This window comes from Sphaeramia orbicularis, chromosome 11 (assembly GCF_902148855.1).
Source record: "Sphaeramia orbicularis chromosome 11, fSphaOr1.1, whole genome shotgun sequence".
NCBI lineage: Eukaryota > Metazoa > Chordata > Actinopteri > Kurtiformes > Apogonidae > Sphaeramia > Sphaeramia orbicularis.
In genome coordinates this window covers 15,539,640-15,563,682 of record NC_043967.1, presented here as the reverse complement: position 1 = coordinate 15,563,682, position 24,043 = coordinate 15,539,640, and the positions used below count along the sequence as shown (strand labels likewise).

The window sequence follows — 24,043 nt, the reverse complement described above, 5'->3', positions numbered from 1 at the left end:
CTCACAGCTTTAACAGGAACGTGTTTAACATATTGTCTACACAGTAACTCACTTTTCAGGGCTTTATTTTTGGATAAAATGAACGCCATCAATAAATCTCTAATATGTGCTCCTCAATGACGTCTGTGGCCGGATATAAACAGAGGTGAAGCTCACTTCACAATAAAAACAAACCGGCTTTGGAACAACCACGGTCACATTAGATGATCATTAAATCACCGTACCAGGTCAGGTACCCGACCTGGTGTGGGACTCTGGCTCAGGTAATCAGCACATCATCAGCCTCAGAGTCAGACATGTCTGAGTCTGTGTCAGCAACCTGCTTAGAACGATCATGCAGAAATGGTCAAATGAACGAAAAGAAAAACTCACAAGCAATTCAAGATTTTTGGTCACTGGCGGGTGTGTGTTTTTGTTTTACACACCAAACTAATTTTTTACCATTTGCGCTTGGTGGGTGATAATTTTACATCCCTGTTTCTATATATGACAAGGAAGTTTTTGTGCAAATTTTGTTTTGATTAATTTTAATGTGAATATTTATTTATTTATTTATTTATTACAGAGATGGAAGTGGACATAATCAGATGTTTTAATTCAATAAAAGTACTAAGACCAAACAGTTAAAATATCCCTACAAGGAAAGTTCTTCATTAAAACCATACTCAAATAAAAGTACGTCAGTATAACAGCATAATGTAAAATGTGAAAATACAATTTTACTGTAAAATAGTCCCTGTTAATGTGTTACTGTTATATATGATGTTTGTGTTGTCTACAGCAATTTAACATGTTCTATAAAAATATAATGTTTGTGGCATCACTATCCTGTGAGAACTTTTCATGAGATTAGAAAAACATACCTGTTTTCAACTTCATGAGATATTTTCCATTAAGTCCAAGATGGCTCTGAAAGTTTTTTGAGCTCAAAAAATAGAAGTTTCTCCACCTTATACTACTTTTGGAATATGCACTATAACATTTGCCTTGAAGATAAAGACCCAAACATCCACCATTGACCTAAAGAATCTACTGATCTAAAATACTAAATAAATGATCCACTTATTAATATATGTAAATAATTCAGGTAAAATACAGTTTGTCATCTTTTCATGGTCATCAGATATGACCCATTTGGACATTCAGAGGCTGCATAGTGAACGTGGAAACACCGCCACCTTCTGTAACATTGATTCACCTGTAAAACCCATGGAGTTGGATCAATGAAAGTGGATGGAGACGCTTGTTTTTTATGTTCATTTAGTGATATATTGTGACGAAAAGGTGGCTTTTTCCTCATTTTTTTCTGATTTCATAAAATAACTTTCAAATTTCCTTCGCAATTTCATTATGATCTGTGAATTAAATATGGGTAAACACATGATTTACACTGAAAAATACAAAGTGCAGAGAATGATATTATGGCAAATGGTGATAAATCACTTGGGAAAAACAAAAACAAAATCATTTGGATGGTGTGACTATAATAATTGTGGGTCTCTATGGGTTAAATGGAGTATAAAGTTGCATAAATGGAAATACTGAAGTACGTCAGCATGATACTAAAGTACAGTGGTAAAGTAGAGGTATAAATACATACACTGAAAAAAATTGTGAAAACTTAGGAAAGTATTTGCACTCAGAACTGTATGTAAATTCTACACGAGCGATCATCAAGTAAACTTTACTTGATGATATACGTTTATTTGACTATCAAACCTCAGGCAATTTACTGATGGTTATTAATATGGTGCTGTGACATTTTGGTACAACAAAATTATGGGAGAGTGAACATTTATCGGTCTTCTCAGATCACATCACACCACACATTCATGAAAACGAAGTAGAATCTACTTTTATTGAATTACACATGACAAAAACAACATAGAGTCTATGACAGCAGCACAGAGCGTTCAGTCACGATGTCAAACCTAAATATTCCTTCCATCCAGTTAACTCAGCTACTCTCCCCTATAGGCAGAACATGAGTCATAGAACCACAGAACACAGAACAGCAACTTGCTTTTAATGAATATTTACAACTTGCAAGGTAGCACACTGTCACATGACTCAGTGACACTGTAAACTATGTGAGTCACATGACTCGGCACAAACTGCACCCATTATGATCAGTGTGTCTCACTACAATACTTTTCCTAACTTTTATTAATGGACAATATATAAGTAACATTTACACAACATTTTACACATTTTTTCTGCAGTTTAAATTGCCTATTAAAACTTGCTTGTTATTTGTAGGTTCATATTTAATGATTATAACCATTGAAAATTATGTGAAAATACATAATACACCTTACTCTTCCCACACAGTTTATTTATTACACGAATGACATATTTAGTTTTACTTGAATAATTCTAGTTCTCACTGATATTTACAATTAGAAAATAAAAACTGTGATAGTTAACCTAATAAATATTACTACACCAAAAATTATTTTTTTTCCACACTGTAAAAAAAAATCTGTAATTTAACAGAATTTTCACAGTTTATTTTACAGATTTTTCCTGTATTTTTAAGATACAGGAAAACGTCAATGAAATGAGAGACTTTACAGATTTTACATGTCAAATGTAAAATAACATGAAAAAACTGTAACTGTGAATAACCAACAAATTTAAATTTTTAAAAGAAATGTTTTCTTTTTTCGCAGAAAAGTACAGTAAAAATGCATTTGCAAATGTATCATAATTTCACAAATATTTCTTTTCTATTTATGAGATTAAACTGTTAATTTAAAGTTTAACACTGTAAAAAAAAATGTTAAAACCAGATAATATTACTGACAATTAACCATAAAAGAAGTATTTGTTCTGTAAGTTTAACAAGACTTGTTTGTTAATTGACAAACATCTTGTGTAATTACAGGAGGTTTCACAACAAAAATGTTGAATAAATGTATTTTTGTGAATGTATAACATGTATAAGCACTGATAAACTGTCCAAATACAGTTTTATATATATTTATAGGTAATTTGATTGTTTTAATACATGTAAATATTCTTTATTAAACATTAAAAATTAAAAAAAAAAAAAAAAAAGCAAAATCTCACGTAAAGTTAGGGCAAAAAACTGTATTTTAATTATGGAAAATTACCATATTTTTATTAGATGGTTATTTTCTGTTATTTTCCAGTATTTTTTGCCACCCCAGCTGCCGGAATATTACTGTTTTTTTATGGGGTTTTTTTTTTTTACAGTGTACATAAAGGTATACTCAATAAAAAAAAACAAAAAGGCAACATCTTCTATTTCTTTCACCTTCCAGGCCAGTACTATGAGACATGTGACGGCTCCTCTTCCAGCCTGACCCTCAACACCACCAGCTTCCCTCTGGGGGCCGAGGTCATGGAGGTCCTGGTCTACAGGAAGAAGGAGCGCAGAAAGTACAGCCCCCTCACCACCGACAACACAGTCTTCCACGTCACAGGTGGAGAGAACCCTCCCACACTCAGCCCTTCACCAGGTACAAAACACCCCCATGACTTATTTATCATTCCTTCACACTCTTTCCCTCAGACAAGATCCCTGTGGCGGTCAGCATCAGCCAGAAATCTGCGGTTAACCAGTCTGACAGTGTGTTTTTCCGCGGTGAGGACGTGGTGTTCAAAGTCCAGCTCCATGACCCCAGTGGTTACCTCAAAACCGCTGCCTCCGTTGACTACATCTGGGACTTCAGGGATGGAAACCAGCTGGTAACAAACCGTGATGTGACCACACACACTTACAGCACTCTGGGGAAGATGAGCGTGAAGCTGGTGGTGGAGGCATCCTTTCCTATTGAGTGTCCACCTTCTACTGCCACCACCACTCCCAGAGGTCCCACACCTCACACAGGTAAATCCCACTGTACGAGGGGGGGCTTTAAAGTTCATAGCCTGGCTAAGAAGGAGTTATTCCACAGCAATGAAACTTGGCATACATTAAATTCAACCTCTCCTGATACTAATTGCATGGTTTCCTTCCAGATAAACCCATATTGGATAAAATTTAGGACTTTGAAAAGTAGTTCCAGAGACATTTTGTGAACCATCCGTGGCATCGTGGTCTTATCAAATGTGTGCAGAAAAAGGGGTTAGCCCCCACAGACATTCATGTTGACATGGTTGCTATAGGGCACAGGTGTCAAACATGCGGCCCGGGGTCCAAATCCGACCCGCCAAAGCATCCAGTCTGGCCCTTGGGATGAATTTGTGTAATGCAAAAATTACACTAAGATATTAACAGTCCTTTTAGTTCAGGTTCCACATTCAGACCAATTCAGTCTCAAGTGGGCGGGACCAATAAAATACTGTCATAATAATCTATAAATACTCACAAACACCAATTTCTCTCTTTGTAAATGTAAATATTTTCATGTATTTACACGAAAACAAAGTATAATTTTGCAAAAAACATGAATAACCTGAACAAATATGAACAACCTGATGATGTCTTAAGAGAAGAAAGTGCAATTTTAACAATATTCTGCCTGTTATTAAATGTTTTGTGTGTTTGTAGATCCACTGTAATCTCGAAGTTATAGTGTACATGTGTAAATGATAAACTGAGGCATAATATTGTTAAAATTACACTTATTTTTTCAGTTTGTTCATGTTATTCACATCTTTTGAAAGGATAGTTTGTAGATGTAAACCTTTTCATAATGTAAATTTACTTTTTTTGCTCTAAAACAGAGAAAAGTTTGGAGTTGACGTTATTTATATATTATTATGTTATTATTTTACTGGTTCGGCCCACTGCAGATCAAATTTAGCTGAATGTGGCCCCTGAACTAGAATGAGTTTGACACCCCTGCTATAAGGGATGATGCTCCAGCTTTATCAACTGTGTAAAATTGGGAAGTTGAATTCATGAAGGGTAGGGAGAACAAGGGAGGGGTGAAAGGCAAGCATTTTCATGAAATATCTGTAGTACTACTATTCAAAGTCTGAAATTATTTATCCAGTGTGGGTTTATCTGGAAGGAAACCATGGAGTTAGTACCAGGAAAGGTTGAATTTAATGTATGCCAAGTTTTTTTGCTGTGGAATAACTCCTTCTTAGTCAGGCTATGAACTTTGTATATAAAGTCACAGAAAAAAATATTAGACCACCCCTTGTTTTCTTCAATTTCTTGTCCATTTTAATGCCTGGTTCAAGAAAAGGTACATTTGTTTGGACAAATATAATGATAACAACATAAGTAGTTCATAATAGTTTAATTTCAGAGCTGATATATTTCCTTTTTCCATGGTTTTCTTGATAATAACCAAAATCACTTCAATTCTAACATCAATATCCATGGCATTGTACTGACAAAAACAGTCCTTTTAGGCATTCCATGTTTTCTTTTCGGTCTGTTTTAGTCACATGATACACACAGGAATTAGTACTTGATTGAATAACCATTGTTGCTGATGACTTTTGATGGTCTAATAGTTTCTCCACAACTGTAGATACACAGTTAATATTTCAAAGCACTGGGTGAGATACTGTGTGCTCCTGCACATTTGATTTATTTTTGATTTATTTGATTTATTTATTTATTTATTTATTTCAAACATGCGAAGAAATAAAATAAAACAAAACAAAATAAACAAAATAAAACATTTAAATGGACAGAATCTATCTTCAAGCACATACAATTCTGAATTTTGCATGGTCGAAAAGGAGTAGGAAGAAGTACAAACTTATTTAATCCTACCCCTCAGTGCTTTTACACCTTTATCACTAACTTGATACAAGAATCAAACAATACTTTTTTCCTAATTTTGGCATCGAACCACAACAAATATATAATAGAGTAAGTGAATTATACACAACAATATGATCATGTCAGTACAGTCATACAAACAGACTCAACAATTCAACCATTTTCTTCAATAATTACAGCAGATTTATCAATACAGCATCATCCATAAACAAACAGGCCTCATTGTCATTATTAAATACTGTACCTCTCAAGAATCATTTTTTTTATATCTTTTTTTAAACTGAATTATGTTTGATATTTCTTATTTATCTGTTATTACATCACTATGTATGGAACTAGTCAATAAGACATTTACTTACATGAAGAAAAAACATCTCTTGTAATAACAAGCGGTGCCAGGAACAACAAACCCAGGCCCTCACACCTTATTTTGGCATCGATTCAGCTGATGTCACCATGTCTATGCATGTGGTGATGTCAGCATATCAATTGCCTCTATATATGAGCCAGGTTTGAAGTAAATTGAAACAAAATTGATGGTTTTATAGACATTAGAAATTTCACCCTTTATAAATAAATGGGAGAAGAAATAAGATTTTAAAAATTCATTAAAAATGTGAACTTTGACCCACTTTTCCCAAAATGTAACCACATCTATTCTGGGTCACAGACAATCTATAAACCAAATTTGGTATGAAGTCAACCAATAATTTTGCTGTTAGAGTGTTAACAAACAAACAAAAAAAACACAATGAAACCAAAAACAATTCCTCACAATACTTTGGGGGTGGAGTAAAAATGCTGCTCTAGGATTAGAAAAACAAAAAAATAACAACAACAAATAACAGAGTAGACATAAATCTGATTGATCTAATATTAAACTTAAAATGCATTATTAAAAAGTTACTCAAATGCAATAAATGCTGTTTAAATAATTTATATAGTCAAATCAATTTTGTAAGAGAAAAATGTTCAAACTAAATACATGGAATTAAATTTACTAAAATATTTGATGAAAATTTCACCAGATTAGTGCCTCGTTATTTAGACGCTGAATATATTATATTAATTGTGTTGTCATCATTTTTCAGGGGATTTGTTGAGTAATGTTAAGTGTCACATTGTTGCAACAGTTTATTTACAAGAAAATATCTGATTTTCACTTTAACCCTTTCATGCATAGTGGTCAGTACAGTGGACAGCTCTTCAAAAGCTGTTCTCTGTATATTTATGGGTTTGACATTTTAGTTACCAACACAGTGGACGCTTGTACATGATCCCATACACAGTCAGCTATTGGCCAGTCATGGGAAGTGCTTTTTTTTTTTTTTTTTAATTTTACCTTAAACTCATAACCAAGATGGCTGACAGGAAGTCAGAAGTGCTGAACATCCCTGGAATATCTTGTAAATCCTTCTATATCAGGACACCCCTGAAGGTAGAAAAAATATGCTTGCTTCAAGTAACATCTAAGGATTAATAGCTGTTAAAAATTCCAGATATTTATTTTATATTGGAAGAAATTTACAGTTAATCATGTCCACTAAATTAATGCCATGCATCACTGGCTGTATTTCAACTGCAATTCATACCATTAGTAAAACTTTACTGTTCTTGTTAAATCGATTGATCTGCAGTAACATGTTTTAGTGCAAATCAATTGCTAACTGTTCTTAGAGTGTAATTAATAGTTTTTTGTTTTTTTGTTTTTTTTGCATAATATATCCATTAAGTGGGTAACAACTAGTATTAGAATATGTTAAAATGTGAGAAAAAATCAGATTAAGAGCATTAAAAATGTTTAATTGCATAGTCTTCCCACAGTATATCATTTTCTGTTGTTGTTAAATACACATTTCTTTGCTTCAAAAGTTAAAAGTATGGTGGACATTTTGTAACGCCATGAAAAATAGGTTAATTAAAAGAAATATTAAAATTGCAGTTGCATTGTTTTTACATGCCTAAAGAGGAATAAAAACACTCCGGAAAAAAGTCTCAACTAAGGTTCTCATAATTCATGCATGAAGGGGTTAAAATGCAAAATACAGAAGATTATATGATAATAAATGGTGATAAATCACTTAGTCAAGGCTAAAAAAGGAAAAACTCGCCATAGTTCAAGTCTTTAAGGGTTGAATCTGATGTGAAGTCTCATTCTGAAATGTTTGTAATGGTTCTATCTTGTGCCTGTGTCATCCTCCAGACGCTCCCACTCCTCCACCTGGTACTCACGCCATTACTATGAAGATGGAGACCACGCAAGGTGAGTTTCCATGACTAACAGTTCATATGTGCAGCCATAAAGGAGAATACATCACAGAGGTGTGTGTGCTTCAATGTGCTGAGTAACCCGATAACTTCAACAATTCAATGCTTTTTTATTACAGTGCCACCTAAAACCACCCAACCTCCTCCTCCTCCACCTGCTCCAACCGTTGCCATGACAACAGAGGGCCTACCCACCACTGAGTCCCTCCCCCTTACCGTTGGCACTGAAGTCCCGGAGCCCGACCCCACCACTGTGCCCTGGCTCCAGAGCAGGCGTCAGTTCAAAGGCAGTGGGTGTTTCCGCTACGTCCATGGGACCTTCATGGGTAACATTACCATCATCGGTAGGTGGGGCTGCAGTTTACGGTTCACTCATATCATATTGTGTTAAAACCTTTAGAGCAGGGATATAATACCAGCAATAGTACGTTTTTCATTCATTTTTATGTTTACCCCGGCCCCCCAAAGGGGAGGTTCGGGGTATTGTTTTTGGTTCAATTTGTTTGTTAAGACTTTAGCAGCAAAACTATTGATTCAATTCATACCAAACTGGGTTTAAATATAACCAGCGTCACAGAATAGATGTCATTAAATTTTGGGAACAGTAGGTCAAAGTTAAAATTTTTTATGAATTTTTAAAATCTTCCCATTTACTTAAAATGGGTGAAATACGTGCGAGAGTCAGGGTTTGTTGTGCCTGGCATCAGTTGTTTTCAATTTCAGTTCAGCTTGAATTCATTTTAAAGTCACAAGACAGACAGACAGACAGACAGACAGACACTTTATTGATCCCCGGGGGGAAATTCAAGTATTCAGCAGCTTACATACAACACAAAAGTGGGTTAGTACCAGGTTGACAAAAAGGTTAGTATATACACTCTAAGAGACAACTGCTAAAGAAATTACTCTAAAAGTGCTTCCTGTACAGTACTGTACATAAAGACTTCTGATTGTATTCACATTTCAGGGCATTGATTAAAAAAAAAAAAAGTATGTTTGTTATTTTAGTTTTGCTTTTGTTTGTTTAAATTTTTTACTCTTTCTTTCTAGTCAAATGGGACATTTGTCAGGGGAAAGTTTTACCATTTAATGAATGGATGTACGCAGAGGACAGCATCATTACAAAACACAACTAGACTGCACACTGAAGCGGTGGTGACCCACACCTGGTTCCTGTCCTCAACATCTAACTTCATCTCACTCTATAGAACTGACCCTTCTCTAAGCCCTGCCCCATGCATGTGTGTGTGTGTGTCCGGAGATTCACACAAAATCCAGAAAGAGCTGACTGCTGCAGTTTGTCATACTTATGTATTTTTGGTCAAGGAACAGACTAGTAAAAACGGCAAGTTGATAGGACCAATATTTTGGGAGATAGTAATTTTGGAATAGCCTCTACAATCATGTTGCTATGGCCAGAATGCTTTGGCGGTGACTGCTGGACAAATGCGGTACAGCATGCACAAATACACAACAGCAGAAAAACTACCACACCTAGAACCCCTGGATCCCCATGGGTCAACGTGCTAGAACAGTTTAAATTCCAACCCAAACATTGTTTTACAAGTATGTTTTTTCATTTTGCTGTTTCATATATTTAACTGCTTTTTATGGTATTATGGATGACACTTTTAATCAATTTTAAATCACTTTAAATCAAAATAAATGATGAGAAAAACATTAAAACTACAAAATCTGCCTTTCTGACAGTTAGAAGGCTGAATAAATACTGTAAACTAATAAAACAAGCACCAGTGAGACATGTGTCAGATGTGTTTTTGCTCTGTGGTATGCCAGTGGTTCCCAACCTTTTTTGGCTCAGGACCCCATTTTAACATCACAAATTTCTGGCGACCCCAGACATTGAAAACTGAGACTTTTTTTTGCTAAAATTTATTTGTTTTGGATCATGTAATAGTTTGCTGTACTATGTTGCAAATAAATATTAATTTTAGATGACATTTAGTCTATGTAATGTATATTATTATGAACGGAGACAGAAAAGCCAGGTGTAGATTACTGCACAAAGTGAGAATTTTATTTTCCTTGGTCAGGATATGTACAGTCAGTCCAGCTTGGATTTACAAGGCTGACAATTAATACTGAACAAACAAGAACTCAAACTATGAATTATGAAAGAGCTGCAGCATCTGAAACCGACCACAATGAACATTTGAAAGATAAACAGTACTTCACAGTTTGTCATGTCTATTATGGATTGGGATTGTCTCTCTCAACCCACCATATATTTTTTTATTAGTAAGTTTGTTTTTTTTGTTTTTAATTTTATCATTACTAAAAATTTCAGGCAACCCCATTTGAATTCCAGGCGACCCAACATGGGGTCCCGACCCCAAGGTTGAAAAACACTGTGCTATGCTAACCAATGTTAGCTGGTGTGTTAACTTACAGCAACTGGAATCTTCATTAATATTCATTAAGACCAGACTATGAAAGTATCTCTGAAATGCAAACTGAAGTCCTTTCTGTCTACATCTCACTGGTATTTCTGAGCAAAAAATCACAGACATTTTTTATTTCCATCAGGATGTACTGTCAATGTTCTGATGGACTTTTTATTTACTATGACATGACAAGTTTTCAAACAAAATTGAGATAAAATACACCTATGGTATTATTTTAGTTATTCTTTTTTTGTCATGAACCTCCTCTATGATGAACACTTAGGCTATTGAATGACTGTTCATCAGTGTGTCCTTATGGGTACAATTTATTTATTTATTTATTATTTATTTATTCATTTATTTATTTTTATTTCGTTCATGGTTGTGCATTTCATCAATAAACATTCAATAATCATCAAGTAAACAAACATGTACACACCCATGCTCGAAAAGGAGCAGGACGAAGAAAATCTTATATTTCCTGCCCCCTTCTAAATAATAATAACCTTAATTGTTAGCTATACACATCACACGCGCATCTCTTAGGACCAGCTGACCCATGTTCAACTGCTGTTCACATGGAACCCTTCTCCATTTAGACTTAAACTAGTGATATAAAAAGTCATGCAGTGTTTCTACTTGATAAAAACTGCACATTAATCATTGGCAACACATTAAATTACTAAATATATAAATATTTATATCTATGGGCTTCTTTCACCACTTCAGCCTGACAGACCTCACATGCCTTGTTATGATTGTTATTGTCAGTTTGGGCAGAATCAGCTTTTTGAGGGGTCAGTTGTATTTCCCAAAATATTACAAGCAACACATATTTACATCCACATAAAGAGAAACACAAAATAATCTTTAAATGAGCATGCGAGTCAGAATCACATGGGGTTAATACTGATTTACTGTAATCTTCCAGAATAGCTCATGGTCAACGTTACTGCTGAATTTGATAATATTTACTGTAGTTATTATGGAGATACATATATTTTGGAGATACATGTACTGACCACCCTACTCACCACTCAACTTATTAGTGTGGGTAACATCAACAAAAAACTGAAAAATTCAATTATTAACACAAAATGATTATGATTGTGTTGGGAAAAAAGATGAAAACTACACATTCTGTGATTGTAGGTTATTTTAATTCTGTCAGAATGCCTTATACAGTTACAGTTGGGTATGTTTTTCTTTATTATTTTATTTCACTGAATATAAGTTTTTTACCACTTCTTTTTGTTTCTTAGTTTTCATTCGCAATAAAAGTGTTTACTTCATCTGATGACCTATTTCATTTCCTACCAGAACCTAAACATCCTCTCCACAGTCATCCAAACAGTCAGATTGTAGACGTATCGGCCGCCAGAGTGACCAAAACTGACATCAGCTTCCTGGTGAAATGTCTGGGCCGGTGAGTACATACCTATTCTAATACACCAAATAAACATGTCAAGTGAAAACAGTATTACCACCCAAAACACGCCTGTAGAAGCCAATAATGTAATAACAACAAATAACGTAATAACGGCCGATAACGTAATAAATTTGTAATTTTTAAAATGTTATAAGCCAATAACGTTATAAAAGACAGACAGACAAAGAGAGAGACAGAGACTGTATGCATTGTCATAGTTATATCCAATAATTAAAAGTTAAATAAAGTGATATTAATATATTATTATGTTATTGGCTCAGTTACTACATTTACAATTTTTTTTTTTTTTTTTTTTTTTTTTTTTTTTTACCAGGCCAATAACCTAATAACCAGCCAATAATGTAATAAGTTATTACGTTATTGGCCTATTACATTTTAAAAATGGCAAATTTATTACGTTATCGGTTGTTATTACGTTATTGGCTTCTACACACGCCTGTTCAGATCTATTTTTTCACATTAATGTACCACAAAATGCATTTATATTTAAGACTTAAAACATGGCAGAGTATGATGATTTCCTGTTCAAAAGGAAATTAGATTAGTCATTTTTGCTGTGACACAAAAAGTAGATTTAAAGGTTTCACTGTTAAAATCTGGAAAGAAACTAATGGTTTTGTTTGTTTTAACCCAAAAAGACCCAGTGCTACTTTTGTAGCACTTCCCAAATTAATTTTTCTCTGTATTTAACCTTTTTTAAGTGATTTATTACCATTTCTTATAATATTATCCTCTGTATTTTACTTTTTTCAGTGAAAATGTGATATTTTTCTATATTTAACTTTACTGATCATGTAGATATTCATAAAAGATCAGATTAAAGTTTTAGGGGTTTTATATCAGAAACACAAACAAATGAAGAAAACGTGACTTCCTCAGTTAAATCTATCATTAACTGAACATAAAAACAAGTGTCTCCATCCACTGTCATTAATCAAACTCCATGTGTTTTATGGTGAATCAATGTTGTAGAAGATGACGGTGTTTCCACTTTCACTACAGAGCCTCTGAACGTCTAAATGGATCATATCTGATGACCATGAAAAGATGACAAACTGTATTTTACACCAATTATTTACATGTATTGATAGGATTAGTGGATCAACAGGTATTAATTATTTTATATGGGAAAATGTTTTTGGTCACCGGTGAATATTTGAGTCTTTATGGGGTTGCGTTTTTTGTTTTTTGTTTTGTTGCATATTCGAAATAAATTGAACTGGATAGTTTTTATCAGATAATCCAGTCAAGTCATAAAACAATTTAATTTGCAGCACTAATACAATTTTTGATCACTGCTGTGGCTTGAAAACACTCACTTCTACAGGGCTCCAGTCCACAGCAGGACTGGGATTGTTTTATTTAACCCTTCATCTACCTTCTGTCTCTGAACTTCAGCATCCCGACTTCAGCCTGCACCATAGTGTCCGACCCCAGCTGCACCCGGGTGCATAACATCATGTGCGATGACGTCCCACCGTCTTCCCAGTGTGAAGTACGTCTGAGGCGAACGTTCCTGGAACCAGGCACCTACTGTGTCAACATCACCCTGGAGGACGCCAAGAGCCTGGCCCTCGTCACAACCACGGTCACCATCAACAAAGCCCAGGACCCACCCGGTCTGTCCCATGAGAACATGTGAATGGGCAAGGGGTGTTGTTTTTGGCTCAGTTTGTTTGTTTGTTAACGTTCTAGCAGCAAAACTATTGGTTGAATTCATACCAAACTGGGTTTATAGAATGCCAGTGGCACAGAATAGATCTCATTAAATTTTGGGAACAGCAGGTCGAAGTTCAAATTTTTTATGAATAAAAAAACAAAAAGTTTTCCTCATTTACTTATAATGGGCAAAATTTCAAATGTCTGTAGCAGCAAAACTATTGGTTGAATTTATACCAAATTGGGTTTATAGATTGCCAGTGACCCAGAATAGATGTGATTACATTTTGGGAAAAGTGGGTCAAAGTTAAAACTTGTATGTATTTTTAAAATCTTATTTCTTCTCCCATTTACTTACAATGGCTGAAATTTCACGTCTAAAAACATAAATTTTGTTTAAATTTACTTCAAACTTGGTGAATATATAGAGGAAATTTATATGCTGGCATCCCCACACGCATAGACAAGATAAGATAAGATAAGATAAGATAAGATAAGATAAGATAAGATAAGCCTTTATTAGTTCCAAAAGGGGAAATTTCAGGTTTACAGCAGCGAAGTACAAGCACACAAGAGTAAAGAAGTGCAAAATCAAAATAAACACAGTGAAGAAAGTTATATACACTATTTGCAACTGAGCACATGCTGATCATGTCACAGGTTTATTGCACGGTTTACTGTATTGTTTATTGTACGGTTATTGCACAGACATCAGCTGGATCGATGCCAAAATAAGCTACAATATGTGCGAGGGGTGGGGTTTGTTGTGCCTGGCACCACTGGTTTTTAACTGTTTTCCGCTGGTTCTGGTTCTGTCTGCCTCTGTGCTGTCTCTGTCTCTAGTGTCCACGAGCGTTCACACTGCAGAGGTGGTGCTGTCCTCCAGTGCCGTACTGGTGGCTGTCTTTGCATTCATCGCCTACCTGGTCTACAGGTGAGTAGTCGTAACATTTACATGCAGCACAGATAAACATGGATGGGGAAGTACATGCAGCTGTGTACATAGCCTTTGAGAGTCTGTGTGTATTTTGACCATTTTTTTTATGCTTTTTATTTTAACTTTCAGCCTGATTACAATCAAGGTGTACAAGTATATTTGCATCAGTTATTAATCAGTATTGCAAAAAGATACCCCCAAAACCATTCCCAAAATGTTTCTTTGGCCATCTTATTACTAAATCTTGCAATCCTCCAAATTTGAAGAAAATCGGATAAAAACTGATAAAATGGCGACCCAGTGAGCGTGAAAACATGTGCACAATTTTATTGTTATAAGAGGGCAAAATTATAATGTTTTGTAACACAATAAATAATTACTACTCAACTCCTGTGTCTTTTTTATTACAAAATACACACATCACATTTCTTTTCATTTATTGATCATTTTTGTTGAACAGCTGTTTGATTATCAATTCTTATTTTCAGTATTAAGACAATCAACCATTTAGTTATGAAAACCCTTCTTTTACAGCCCTTTAATTGTAATAATAGAATGGGAACCTGTTATTTCAGTATTATTATGACTAAATATCCACAACTAGACAGATTTTGGTATGCTCCTTGGCTGCAGAAAATTTGGAAACAATGTGGCAAACGGATGTTTACGTCCAACCGCATGTTTTCAATGGTGTGTTGTTCACCAAAATTCATGTAGAGTCCGTACACCAATATACTGCCATCAATAATATGGCGTATATGCCTTATAGATATATTGTTATAACTTGTTCACAAATGTTTATTTCCTCCTGTACCAGAAAGACTTAGTTACAGATCTAACAGAGGTGCGACCAAGTGGTAAGCCAGATTTCCATTCCAATCTGGTAGAGTCCGTACACCAAGTAGTGTCTGTACACCATATCAAAATATGAGGGTCTAATTTTATTGTTTCTGTCAATATATGGAATTTTTCAGCACACATGCTTTGGACACGACATCTATGCAATAAACAATGCATGATTGTCCTGAGTGCTGAAACATTTGTATATCTTTGTAGGCATTAAATATGGAGGCAATTAGGCTGGAGTGTCCATACACCAATAATTAATAATCTGATTTGAAAGGGGTACAAGCCTGTGAAATTTTTAGTAGACACCATAATACAAAAATATTTTGGACTTTAAAAGAGAAATATCAGACAAATAAAATGGCCTGTCTGATTTTTTGATAGAGCAATATTATTTTTTATCTATCTGTGCACCCTTCCTGTTACCCTTGTTTGTGATCAGGCCATATGTATTTCTTTTACATTTCTTTGCCTTGTTTTTTTTTTTTTTCAGCATAACCTCACCTGTGTGACTGTATAGTTTTTTTTTTCCATTTGACATGTAGTATTAACACACTGAACCTTAAATCACACAAAAACATGTAAGAAAAAGCTAGATTATTTATTATTTATTTATTATTTTATTATTTGTAATGGGATTGTTTTAAAGTGCCCTATAAATAAAGCTGGATTGGATTGGATTTACATGAAAATGCAGGCAATGCCTCAGGTGTTTTATATTTACAGCTATTTATAGAACAATCTAGTGTCACAATATGATGCCATAAACATGTTCAGTGAACCATTTTTACAACTCAAATAACTATATACAACTATTTATAACAACAATCAGGTGTCACATGATGCCACACATCTGATTGACTGATATAGTGCACTTTTCCACCCATAGAAGCCTGTTTTTACGCTTCTTTCTGCATAACGCTAACTGAACCTGATGACAATTTTACCAGATATGATGTTCATATTGTGAATCATAAGTCTGTTTTTACTTGGCCTCTCAACACAATTGACTTCACAGTATTACTTTGACGTCTGCACTTTACGCACAAGTTGAAAGGTAGACTCAGTGAGGCCCTGTCTTGCTGCTGTGTCATCTTCAATCAGTTTGTGATTTGGAGGTGGGGGCGTGTCCACAAACTCCTAAGGGTTAAATGTCCACAGTGGATGATTTAAGGGGGATTTAAGTGGATCTAACAGCAGAAGTGGAATTTAATATTCAGGGTTATTCTTTCATTTGTGTCACCTTTACTAAAAATCCCAGACCTGTGTTGTGCCTGTGTTGAGAACATATGGACATGTCAGCTGTAGGTTTTTTTTTTAACCTTTATTTAACCTGATAAATCTCTTTTTTGAGGGAGACCTGACCAAGAGGCACCTCAGTACAGTACAAATTAACTAACACAGTATAAAACTTACATACAATTAAAACAGCATAAAATGGCTAAAAAACATAAAACGCTGAAAACCACTTAGGGATAGCAGTTACAGTGTAAGCCTACAAAAGCGTTCTCACTGCTGCAGCCAGATGTATGGTTTCTCCTACTGTTTCTGAAGAAGGAAATAAAGGCCTGAGTCTAGTTTTTCAACCTTGGGGTCGCTTGGAATTCAAATGGGGTTGCCTAAAATTTGTAGTAATTGATGAAAATAAAAAATAAAAACAACTTACTAATAAAAAATATATGGTGAGTTGAGAGAGACAATCCCAATACATAAAAGACATGACAAACTGTGAAGCTGAAACTGAAGCACTGTGGTACTGTTTGTCTGTCAAACGTTCATTGTGGTCAGTTTAAGATGCTGCAGCTCTTTCATAATTCAGTTTGTGTTATTTATTTATTTTCAGTCTTAAGTTACAGCAGTGGTGTCAAACTCATTTTAGTTCAGGGGCCAGATTCAGCTAAATTTGATCTGCAGTGGGCCGAACCAGTAAAATAATAACATAATAATATATAAATAATGTCCACTCCAAACTTTTTTCTATGTTTTAGAGTGAAAAAAGTAAATTAACATTATGAAAAGGTTTACATCTACAAACTATTCTTTCAAAAGATGTGAATAACATGAACAAACGGAAAAAAATAAGTGTAATTTTAACAATATTCTGTCTCAGTTTATCATTTACACATGTACATTATAACTTACAGATCACAGTGGATCTACAAATACACAAAACATCATGTAAAAGGCAGAATATTATTAAAATTATACTTACTTTTCTTAAGACATTTCCAGTTGTTCATATTTGTTCAGATTATTCACATTTTTTTTGCAAAATTATACTTTGTTTTAGTGTAAATACATGAAAATATTTCCATTTACAAAGAGAAACATTTGGAGTTGTCATTGTTTTTATGTTATTATGATAGTATTGACTGGTCCTGCCCATTTGAGACTGAATTGGTCTGAATGTGGAACCTGAACTAAAAGGATAGTTAATATCTTAATGTAATTTTTGCATTTCACAAATTCATGCCAAGGGCCAGACTGGACCCTTTGGCGGGCCGGATTTGGCCCCCGGGCCGCATGTTTGACACCTGTGATTTACAGCCTTGTAAATCCAAGCTGGACTGACTGTACATATCCTGACCAAGGAAAATAAAATTCTCACTTTGTGCAGTAATCTACACCTGGCTTTTCTGCCTTGGTCCATAATAATATACATTATATAGACTAAATGTCATCTAAAATTAACGTTTATTTGCAACATAGTATAGCAAACTATTACATGATCAAAATAATTAATATTTTATTTAATTTATTAATTTATATTAATTTCAGCAAAAAAAAAAAAAGTCTCCATTTTGAATGTCTGGGGTCGCCAGAAATTTGTGATGTTAAAATGGGGTCAGGAGCCAAAAAAGGTTGGGAACCACTGGCCTAAGTTGTTCTACATTAGTACAGTGCCTCCCTGCCTCTCTTGATGCAGATTAGACCTAGAAAGCAAATCTGTTGCAAGTAAGGAGCCACACTAAGTTGTGAATAGTTAGGGTTAAAACCAAAGTTATATGCAAGTGATGAATAATTACACAGGAAAACTTTAGGGATTAAACTAATTTTTTTATTACCTTTAAAGGGGTTATTAGTGGTGTTGATATTACAGACTGTCAACAGCAGGGGGAAGTCCTGTACCAGAACACCCTTAGGACCAAAACCACTAATGACTCAACACTATGTATCCACAGACTGTATCAGTCACTGGACAAAGTATAAAACTCATCGTTTACACACATCTGTATTATGGTATCAAGTTTTCTTCTTCAAACTGAAATTTCTCAAAATAATCTCACCATGCTACATCAGCTGATAGTTTACATTAGAACTGTGTTAGATGTCTGTGTAAGTTCTCATTTGCTCATGTCATCGTTCTTCCTGGTGGTTCTTCTCGGTTCAACTGGACTGGTTCGGATCTTTTGAAAACGTTTTGTCTCTCATCCAAGAGACTTCAGTTTTAGTAACTGATGGGGGAATTTGCACTTATAAACCTGAGGGGGGAGCAAGGTTATTATCGTTAACGAAAACTAACGAAATGATGAAAACTAGAATTGTAAAAACATTTTCGTTAACTGAAATAAATAAAAACTATAAATAAAAGAAAAAAAACAATAACTAACTGAAACTGTAATGTGTGTTTACAAAACAAACTAAAACATATAAAAATTCTGGATAAAATTCCCTTTGTTTTCGTCTTTGTCAATGTCGGATTGATATAAAATCGATTTATTTCCCTCAAGCAATTTTAGCTGCTGGCACCATATGATATTTAATGGTCCGCCACTTCTTGTCACTTGTCGTTTAGGCATCTTCTCATCCCCACGCTGCCTGGAAACATGGAGACTAAAGTTGGGAGAAAGCGGTGACGAAGATAAAAGATATAAAGAAACTAAAACTAAACTAAAACTAAGCATTTAGAAAATAACAAAAACTAATAAAAACTAGCAAACCTGCTCTAACAACTAATTAAAACTAACTGAATTAAAGAAAAAAAAAGTCAAAACTAAAGAAAAACTAAACTGTGATGAAAAATCCAAAACTATTATAACCTTGGGGGGGGAGTGGTCTGTGCAGGTGTTAATCCATATGCTAATGACTTTAAGTTTTAGGGTCATACACAGGATGTGTCCCAGGTTAGCTGGGTCAGTGGTGGGTATTGTGTGTGAGTTGTGTGTGAGTTTCAGGGAGTTGAGGGAGTGAGGGGAGTCATTGTCCAAGTCCTTTGGGGGGGGGGGTCCAGGTGAGTCCAGGTGTGGAAGGCTGTTAGTTGAAAACTGTTTGGGAATGTTGTTTAAAATGGTGTTGTAGGTTTTTGATAAGTAGTGTCTCAGACCACCACCTCTGTTCAGGGAACGATTTTCCACTTTCACAAAAATGCCTTCTTTGACTCCTCTCTCAAATCATTTGTCTTCTCTGGCTAATATTATGACACCGCTGCCCTCGAAGGAGTGTTCTTTTTCATTCCAAGTGAAGATGGACTGCAGAGTGTTGGTCTGTGGTGGATGTTCTCCTGTGTTGACCCAAGATGTTGCTTTGCTTCTCCCCTGGTAGTTTGTCCTTGGGGTGAACCAGAGCCTGTCTCAGGGTGTTGGCCAGAGAAGACAAAAAAAGACAAAAACCCCCTCTGAAGGACTTGAACAATGACCCACCCCCTCCTCAACGACCCTGAAACTCATACACAATACCCACCAATGACCCGGCTCCCCAGGGCCACACCCTCTCTACGACCCTTACACTTAAATTCATTAGCATATGGATTAACACCTACACAGACCACTGCCCCCACAGATTTAAAACCCAAATTCCCTCATCAGCTATTAGAACTGGAGAAGACAAAAAATCTCATTCCAGGTTTTGTATGTAACCCATTGTGTCCACTTGCGTAACATGCAGAACCTGCCCAGTTAAACGTATATAAATTGCAAACGATTTTGCAACAGCGGTCATTTTTTTGTCAAATCCTCTGCCTTGCATAATTAGTTGAATTCCCAAAATGTACCAGTAAGAGAATAAAGAGATATTTTAAAAAATAGCAGCATGTGATTTTCGTGTCCTTTTGACTGGTACATGCAGATTTTTGTATTAAATATAATGTAAAATAATATAAAAATGTGTTTTATCTGAAAAATAGTGTCTCTTTTATTTCAGTAAGTTTTTATTTTTAAAATAGACCCAAAGTGCTTCCAAACTTGCTCCATAACATTAGTCTACATCTACTGTAGTCTGATGTTTTAGCCCCCATGTCCTGTTTTTAGGGACCAGTTTCATTGAAGCACCCAAATGTATGGGGATTTGCATAAATATTATCCTCCCCTTTGCCTCAACATGTAAAATGCTCCAGATCTGCAACTGGATGAATGCAATGAAAAGAAAACAACCCAGGTTGTGTTCCTCGCACTGAAAACTTCACATTATAGTGTCAACTCAATGTTCATTATAATGTCTTGGCAGTTATACAAAGGTGGATTTACCAAATGACAAACATGTATAATGTTGAAAATGATATAAGTGTTTTTGATTTGGATTCAAATCCTGGTCTCCCATGAGAAATCATCAGGTGTGCCGTGGAAGATTATCCACTTTCACCTGATTGGTACTCTAAGCAAGTATCGTGATATAGATACGTACGACTGCACACGCCAGTGATCCTCTCTACATCAACAGTTTCCTTTTGCAAAGTGAAAATGAAAGTGAACCAGCACCGATGTGGTGCATTCTGTTGATAAAGCCCCCCTCACTAGTGATGCGCAGATCAGCAGGTTACCAGCAGGACCCACGGATTGGGTTGGAGCAGGGGGGTATGCCTCTATTAAACGGATCTCAATCCATAAGCCGGGGGTCCGTCTGACAGGTGGCTGACACACCCCTCTCAGCTTTCTCATTCCAAACACACTTTCTTAAATTCCTGCAAGAATATCAGCTTTGTGTTCAACTAAACAGGCCCAGGTTTCACACTAAGTCAGTTGAGACTAGATTTGCATTATATTTCAATAAATATACTTTTTGTAACATTTTGTTTGGTGGTGTGCCTTGTGATTTTTCTAATGTAAAAGATGTGCCGCAGCTCAAAAAGGTTGGGAAACACTGGCATAGACTATAGTGTTACTCACTGAGTTATCCATCCACATATATTCTGATGCACAAAGTTATGCTTCCAAAGGCTCCCTGATCTCTGGATACTGGAAGGGGGTCCACTGCACATGTGCCATCATGACGACAATCTATGTGGTAAATGGAGTTAAATCTGTACTGGACTAAAGTCTAGTAATCATAAAGACACAACTGTCTATTCTAGCAGCATTTGGGTCTGCATGAAAAACAAACAGGTAGCCACAGAAGATATGTACTGTATCATTATACAGTGGGAACAATAGAACTGCATGGCCTGAATATTGAATATCTTTGAGTTGTTGTGGAACACAGCCAGCGATTGAGTGAATCACACAAAGTTGTCAAACATAGGTTATACCTCTACTGTATCCTGTTGTTTCTAATTATAAAGGAGTGATATTTAGTTTTTTTAAATAGAATTATGAATTTTAAAACCTTTCCCTGTGGTCTACATAAACTGTAAATGCTATGTTTGGGTCTGAATTCTTCATTAATTAAATTCGACAAGTCCATCTTCAACCCTATTTCTGACTAATGACACCAGAAAGGTCATTTTGAGCGCTGGCCCTTTAAATACGAATGAGCCACTTCATGCCCCGCCCTCCCCAGGTTGTTGGCTGTGCTGCTCTGTCCAGTTCAACCAACAACTGAACATTTTAGGTAATCAGCTCCAGGTTTGGACATATTTACCTCCGCCAAGGAGGTTATGTTTTTGCCAGGGTTTGTTTGTTTGTTTGTTTGTCTGTCCGTTAGTGTGCAACATAACTCAAAAAGTTATGGACAGATTTGGATGAAATTTTCAGGGTTTGTTGGAAATGGGATAAGGAAGAAATGATTACATTTTGGTGGTGATCGGGGGTGGGGGGGCCCACGGGGGGGGCCACTGATCAGCCTTGGCGGAGGTCTGCGCTCTCCGAGTGCTTCTAGTTATGGATGTAACAAGTTAAACAGGAATTAAAACAGGTTGTAGAAATCCACTCAGTTTTTGCCAAATGAATATAAAGATAGCTTTGCAGCACCTGGAGGGTTCAAATTCAAACTTTTGGAACTATTCAGGTCCAAATACACAAATAAATGAACCAAAGACTAATAAAAGTGGGTTTAGCAAAATATCACCCCTTTAAATGATTTGGAATGCAATGGAATTCAAAGCCATAACTGAGTCCAACCTTGCCAACTCTGCTTTGGTTCCAAAAAGGGTTTAGTGAGGTTAAAATGTATTCATTTTATTAGCGTATGATAATAATTTTAAAAAAAAATTATCTGATTTGGTGCATTTATAATGTTAATTTTGCGTCACTTCACCCCTTTGAACTCCCACTGGGGCTCTTACCCTGGACCCCACCATGCTCCTGTGCTTCCCCCCTCCCCCTACATTTTTTTCTGGATCCACCTCTGCTTATATGAGTTAAAAGCCTCTAGAAATATCTGACAACTCCTACTTTCTACTTTCAGCCTGTACTTCTACACTTTTACTCCATCCAAGAAGCTGAATCAGTACTTCTTTCTACCTTTTTGAGTCGCTTTTACATAAATACGGGAGTACAGAATGCACCACCTCTGTATAATACAGCATCCTCACTCACTCCTCTGTACACCAGTTTTATTAATTCCCTCTGACCCATTTGTCTACATGTATATTCATCCTTTTTTTCACCCCCCTCACCTCATTTTTCCCTGGTCTCTGTCTCTCTCAGGCGTTACAAGGTCTACCGGCCCATTCGCAGGGCCCCAGTGGAGGACGCCTGCAGCCACGGGGGGGGCAGAGGTCGTATGGTTCGCCTGAGGGAGGCACTCTTCCCTTCCAGTGAGGAGAGCCGCCACTTGCTGACTGAGAGATGCCCTCTGTAGGCATTCTGTGGCACTGAATACTAAACCAGCGCTTCTGTTTCCTGGCTGAAGCTGAATGCAGATGCAGAATCCATGAGAATCCATGAACAATCCTGATTGTCTGAGTGAAACTTTAACAGGAACACATTCATGTTTGCAGGAATATAGAAGTAAATAACATGGATGTCTTGTTTGTGTCAGAATATAATTGTTTGATTGCAGAAAAAGGCTAATGCTATTCAGTATAAGTGGTTAACGATTTACTAAAAAAAACTTATTGGGTTGAATTCTTTTTGTCTTAAGAGGATGTGTTAGATGTTGTATCAATGGTCCACAGCTAAGTTCATATCTGTACTACCAGTGATGCTGTGTTTGCAAGTAAATTAAATTACAATTCAAACTAAAACTTCATGGGACATTTCATGTAATTCAAGGAATTTACTGTAAACTTGACATAAGAACTAATAAAGGCTGCGAATTAACAAACCATCTGTTTTAAGTCAGTCACTCATTTTTAATCAAAGACTTAAACAGCCACCAGTCACCAACGGCAACTATTGATCTAAGATGTTTAATAACTGTTTAACCACTAATCCTATCAGTACATTGAAATAATTCATGCAAAATGCAGTTTGTCAGCTTTTCATCGTGATCAGATATGACCTGTTTGGACATTCAGAGACTTCGTAGTGAACGTGGAAACACCATCATCTTCTTCTTCTTCTTCTTCTTCTTTTTTCTATCAGTTTTTTATTTATTTTCATTGTGCATCTCCAAAAGTACAATACAAAAAAAGAAAGAAATTCACATTTTATGATATAAGATTTTGTGAT

General features: G+C 35.7%; 1 protein-coding gene across 2 annotated transcripts in view; it reads left to right on the top strand.

The window, feature by feature from the left end:
* The window catches only part of gpnmb (glycoprotein (transmembrane) nmb), a 30,194-nt gene extending 6,497 nt beyond the window's left edge, over positions 1-23,697 (top strand). For both annotated transcript variants that reach the window (XM_030147571.1, XM_030147572.1), the window contains exons 5-12: positions 3,288-3,449; positions 3,539-3,856; positions 7,917-7,976; positions 8,101-8,325; positions 11,707-11,812; positions 13,235-13,455; positions 14,339-14,429; positions 23,078-23,697. In XM_030147571.1, coding sequence (XP_030003431.1) covers positions 3,288-3,449; positions 3,539-3,856; positions 7,917-7,976; positions 8,101-8,325; positions 11,707-11,812; positions 13,235-13,455; positions 14,339-14,429; positions 23,078-23,231 — 1,337 coding nt within the window. In that variant the 3' untranslated portion in view covers positions 23,232-23,697. The remainder of the gene's footprint in view (positions 1-3,287; positions 3,450-3,538; positions 3,857-7,916; positions 7,977-8,100; positions 8,326-11,706; positions 11,813-13,234; positions 13,456-14,338; positions 14,430-23,077) is intronic.
* Positions 23,698-24,043: the final 346 nt, after the last annotated feature.